At 34.6% G+C, this 6,000-nt stretch overlaps 1 protein-coding gene across 1 annotated transcript in view; it reads left to right on the plus strand.

Moving 5' to 3' along the window:
• UGGT1 (UDP-glucose glycoprotein glucosyltransferase 1) overlaps positions 1 to 6,000 on the plus strand; it is a 97,532-nt gene that overhangs the window by 47,367 nt on the left and 44,165 nt on the right. Inside the window, exon 18 of the mRNA XM_004694888.2 lies at positions 2,658 to 2,822. Coding sequence (XP_004694945.1) covers positions 2,658 to 2,822 — 165 coding nt within the window. The remainder of the gene's footprint in view (positions 1 to 2,657; positions 2,823 to 6,000) is intronic.

A 6,000-nucleotide genomic window follows, 5' to 3' on the forward strand; every position in this document is an offset into this window, starting at 1 on the left:
CAGGAGTACTGGGTGGGTCAGGAGAGGTCTGCCGCACTATGTGGATCACCTCCAGGGATCGATCTCTCACTGAAGTGGATGTGCCTAGCCTGCAGTGCTGCATCCTAGCCCGTTGCACCACCCCACCCCACCACCCCACCCTACCACCTCACCCTACCACCTCACCATCCCACCACCACACCACCCCATTACCACACCACCCCATCCTTATGTTTATTGCTGCACTGTTTACAATAGGGAAGGTGTGGAACCAACCCAAATGCTCAAAAATGGATGACTGGATCAAGACGGTGTGGAATACACAATGGAATATTACTTAGCAGTCAAAAAGAGAAAACTCATGCCTTTTGCACTAACATGGATGGAGCTGGAAAGGATCATGCTCAGTGAAATAAGCCATAAAGAAAAAGATAAATACCAGAAGGTTTCACTCAATAGGAGTGTAAGGGATCAGGAAAAAAAAAGAAAGTAACTAATAAAGTAAAAGCGAGCATCAACTAACAACTATAAACCAGAGACATTCTACAGGGTTGGAGAAGGGAACAGGATCAAAACTGGGGCATGAAGAGCACAAGGGACCATGGTGACAGCACATGGGTGAAGTGGTGGTAGGAAGTCCTTGGGGATTACAGCTGAGATGAAAAAAATTGTACAAAATGAAGAATAATGTAGAAGTTTATATAGAGAGATTTAAAAAATTTTAAAAAAGACTTTGCTTAAAGAATATTGAATATAGTGGAAAAATTGGGAGATGATATTTTTACATGTTGTTTTTTATGTTTTGAAATCTTGATTTTTCTGAATAATAAAAGTGGACTGTCACAGACCTAGATCCTCAATAATTTTTCAGATTGGCTATTTTCCGTGTCTGTACAGATTAAGGATCTCTTCCCATATTAACAAATAATACTATTTGTATCTAAGCCTTTCAATTTCCTAACTATTTGATTAGGCTTATACTATTAAGATAAGGATATTGTGAGATTCCCAACTGTCCTAAGGAAGTAATTAACAAGACCTTGAAAACTGCAAGAGCTGTACTTCCGCATTAAAAATAAAACTAAAAAAATAGATTATTTTAAAATGATTTTATTTTTGGATGAACGAACATGTGTTGCTATTATAAATCTCTTGGTTTTTATAAAATAAATCAGAAACTATATCTTCTGTGTCTGATGAAAGAGGTGATTATTTCTAAAACCTAGCCAGTACAAATAAAATTTACTGAAGAGAATATAGTTTGATAGGCAAATATTTATGTCTTTCAAGGCATGTAAGATAGTGGTACTTAGGAGAAATTTTAATATACACATACAGGCATTTTGCATTTGGCATATTAACCTTAAATCTTTTAAATCTAAGTTGTAATTAATGAGTGACTTCTTTACTCATTAGACCACTTGTAATTTATGTATTAACATTAAAATTATTTAACATCTGTAGAGAGCAGCTGATAGAAAATGCTCACATATTATTTATAACTTTGGTGTTATTGGGGAAATGGGCTGCATCCTGTTACTCAGCCTTCTTTTCAAGTTGTAAAAATGGAAGATATATGGTAAAAACTTCCTCTTTCTCCCACTCCTGACTTTTACTGAGTTGCCATTTCCAGATAAAACCAATGTTAGCAACTGGTTATTGTCACTTAGAGTTACAGTGTGGGTCTTGTGTTTTTAATTTGTTTGGGGAAGTGATGTTCTAAGGTCAGTGTATATTAAATTTGAACTTCAATGCAGTTAACTTCAGTGAATAGAATTAACACATTAAAATTTTGGTAGTGTATATTTAAACAATTTAAATATTAATAGGAGAAATGAATGAAGTCAACCTAGAAGGTATTTCTGTCATTGCTGTCTTGCATTTAATCTATCAGAGAAGTTAGGCATCATTTTTTTTTGTTGTGGCTAGAAACTGCACTCTAATGCTGATGACTGGTATTAGCTACCCTATTGAATTACTGTTCTGTTTGTGCTGTCTATATCTAAAAAGATTATATATCATTGAACTCTGCTATTTTCAGAAAATAACAGTTACATGATGTTTGTTAAGAATGTTTTAAGGAGCCATTTTAAATCTTGGTAACGATGCTGTTTTTACTCTGAAAAGCTAATGTTGGGTCTCTGGTTGATATCAAGGTGAATCATCACATTGACATTTGGGAAAAATATCCGTCTCAGATATATTTGCCATTTTATTATCTGGCCTTTCTTTACCGTGGACATTTTTTTATGGTAGTCTGTAGTCATATTGCCTATTGTAGCCACATGTGACTTTTTAAATGTATCAACTGTTCATTAACACCAGTGGCTAGTGGCTACAGAGCAGGTAGAATATTTACATCATTGCAGGAAGGTCTGTCTGTAGTTTAGGCAGAATATGTAATTCAGGTTTGGTAGTCTAGGCTGCTTGAAATTACCTGCCTCTCCTACCCCTTTGTGATCTTACGAAAACTCAGTAGTTCAGTGTAAGAGTTACCTAGTAAAATGTTAACAATGAGGTCACCTTAGATTTTTTTATAAGAATTTTTTTTATGTTCTTGCTTGGTGACCATGTTTTCTTTTTTCCCTTGTTAGGGCTTGTATATGAGAAAAATATCCTTTGTTTCATTTATTTCATGAAGGACAAAAATGTGCTATTTGTGGTCTCTTGCTTTTCAGGAAGCAAGAGGCTACTATGAGCAAATTGGAGTTGGTCCACTGCCTGTTGTTCTGTTCAATGGGATGCCCTTTGAAAAGGAGCAGCTCGATCCTGATGAGTTGGAAACCATCACAATGCACAAGATCCTGGAGACCACCACCTTCTTCCAGAGAGCAGTGTACTTGGTGAGTGGTATTTCAAGGCTGATTTTGAAAGAGAATGGTTTGCTTACTCTGTAGTAGTCAGTAAAATTTTTTAAAATATCACTGTTTTATTTTTCTTAACTCTTTAAATATCGCTTATGGCTGATTTGCAGACTTCCAGAAATTTCTGGGATAAAGAAAATATGAATGAACCTTTCTGTACATTCTATCCAAAATAGCTAATTTTATTGGCTTCAGGATTAAATATTAAAAGATTCTAATGAATTTAGTTATATAAGATACATTGTTGAACTTGTAAGGGATTTTGACTTATAGTTGATATAATTCACATGCTATAAAACTCAGCCTACTAAAATGGGTAGTTCAGTGGTTTTAGTGTATACACACTTCTGCAACTATCATCTGTGTCTCATTTCAAATCATGGTCATCACCCCCAAAGAAGCTCCACATCCATGAGCTCTTATTTTGCATTTTCCCCTACCCCTGGCAACAGTGACCCAGCTTTTTATCTCTAAAATTTGCTTCTTTTGGACATTTTATATGCATGAAATCGTATTTATGATCTTTTGTGACTTATTTTCCTTATTTAGCATATGGTTTCAAGATTTACCCCTCTTGGAGCATGTGTCAGTATTTCCTTTTTATGGGCAAATATGTATGCCACATTTTGTTTTATCAACTTATCAGTAAATACATATTTGAATTGTTTCCATTTTTGGCTATTATGAATAATGCTGCTATAACTAATTGTATACACAGTTTTGTATAGAAATATATTTTTTTAGTTGTCTCAGGTGTATTTCTAGGTTCCTAGGAGTGTAATTGTCTGCTCATGTGGTAGTTCTAGTTTTTTGTTTTTTTTTAAGATTTATTTATTTGTACATACAGAACTGGGGTACAGTCCAGAGGCTCAGGGGCGGCGAGAGGCTTCATCAGAGACAGAGTGGGGAGCAGAACAGGCAGATAGATGAAATACACTGCTGAGGGGAGCAGTGGGCGGGTCAGGAGAGATCTGCCACGCCATGTGGTCACCTCCGGGGCAGGCGGGAATCGAACCCATGCAGAAATGGCTTTAGCTTCTTAGTGCTGTGCTTTAACCCGCTGCACCACCAGAGAGGGCTGGTAGTTCTATTTTTAATGGTTTGAAGACTGTTTTCCAAAGTGACTGTACCCTTTCCTACATTCCTACCAGCAGTGTATGCAGGGTCCACTTTCTCTACAGTCTAGCCAGTCTGTGACTGTAGTTTAGTGTGAAGATTTGCACTTCTCCAATAGCAGCAGTGTTGACTACGCCCTGTTCTGTTGGTTTATATCTTATTTGGAGATAAAATTTGTTGCCTGTGTTCAACTGGGTTATTTATATTTTTTTATTGTTGAGCTGTAAATCGCTTACAATAAAGACTGGTATCTTTATTCTGGATACCAGTCCCTTCTATATGTGTGCTTAGTAAATATCTTCTCCCATTGTGTCACTTGTCTTTTTCACGTTATTGAAATATTTTTAAAACACAAATAATTATAATTACATGTAAGTTCAATTTACTTCTTTTGTTGCTTATCCTATTTAAGGAACTACTGCTTAACTAGACATCAGGAAAATTTATTCCTATATTACATTATCCCAGACAGAAACTCTGACATTAAGTAATCCATCCTTGTGAAGTCACTGCTAACCACTATTCTAATTCCTGTCTCATATAAAGCACCTAAAACAGACATACTCTTAGAGATTTGTTTTAGGTACTTCATGCAGTGTTTATCCTTTTGTATCTAGCTTATTTTAAGGTTCATCAGTATTGTAGTATGTATCAGAATTTTTCTACTGGTTATGTTTGAAGGATACACACACGTACACACACGTGATATTTTCTTTATCCTCTATGTTGATGGACATTTGGGTGTGTACACATTATGCTTTTGTGATAATGTTAATATTGGTGTACGAATATCTGTTCAAGTTCCTGCTTTCATTGAAGTGAAATTGCTAGATCATATGGTAATTCTGTGTTTTAACATTTTGGGGAACTGCCAAATTTTTTTCTGTATGCTTTAACAGCCGTATCATTCTACATTATAAAAATTCCATTTTCTCCATATCTTCACGAACATTATTACTTTTACTAGATCTTTCTAGTTGGTATGAAGTGTGGTTTCCATTTTAGCTTTGATTTACATCTCCTGAATGACTAGTGATGCTAAGTATCTTTTTATGTGTTTATTGTTCATAACTTGGTTTATTGCATAACTTGGTTAGAGAACTGTCTGTTTGTATCCTTTACCCACTTTTTGCATGGGCTTATTCTTTTGTAATAAAAGAAATGTAGGAGTTCTTTATATATTTTGGATACTGTATTAGGCATATGAATTGCAAAAATTTTCTTTCATCCTGTTGGTTATCTTTTGTCTTTTGATGCACAGAAGTTTTCAGTTTTGATGAAGTCCAACTTACCCATTTTTTCTTTGTTACTTGTAGTTATTCTTTTGTTTCATATCCAACTCCATTTACTAGCTCCTGACAAATCTTTCTTAATAAGCTAATATTCCTAGTCATATAAACATATTTCATAAAACAACTTTTTCAAAATGTTGTCATCATTATTGTAATTTTTATAAAACTATTATGAGAATACATTATACATAAAAACCAAATTAATTATCTCATGTATGTCCACATTCTGTGTGAACTTGTTTTACCACACATTTTCTTTCTGATCATATACATGAATGATTTATAGTGTTATTTCTAATCAGTCCTTTCATTTTTATTTTAAATTTGACCAAGTCATATTTTCCCGTTTTTCAGTTCTTGTCAGGGCTCGTGAAAATACCTGCATTCTTCTGGATCTTTGGCTTTTTCTAGGGTTGGGCAGGCAAACAACTTAACATCAGAAAAATTAGTAGGAGAAAATAGATCAAATTTAATTACATAGGAGAATTTGTTACTGTAAATTCTAAAGTAAATGCAGCAAACCAGGTGTTTATATACTGTGCTTAATCTGGGAGAGAAGAGGCCAATGAGGAGGGCATGACTTCATTTGACAAAACCTTGCCTCTTGATATTTGCTGTTTGATTAAAAAAAGTTATCAGAATTTTAAATAGAGCGACTGATTGTGTTGTTGATTCATACAAAAAAAGGTCATTCTTTAAATTCCATTATATATCATCTCATGAATAAGGGTAGGTTCTAATAGTTTTTT

Source organism: Condylura cristata, unplaced genomic scaffold, assembly GCF_000260355.1.
Source record: "Condylura cristata isolate star-nosed mole 26May11 unplaced genomic scaffold, ConCri1.0 scaffold00049, whole genome shotgun sequence".
Taxonomy (NCBI): Eukaryota; Metazoa; Chordata; class Mammalia; order Eulipotyphla; family Talpidae; genus Condylura; species Condylura cristata.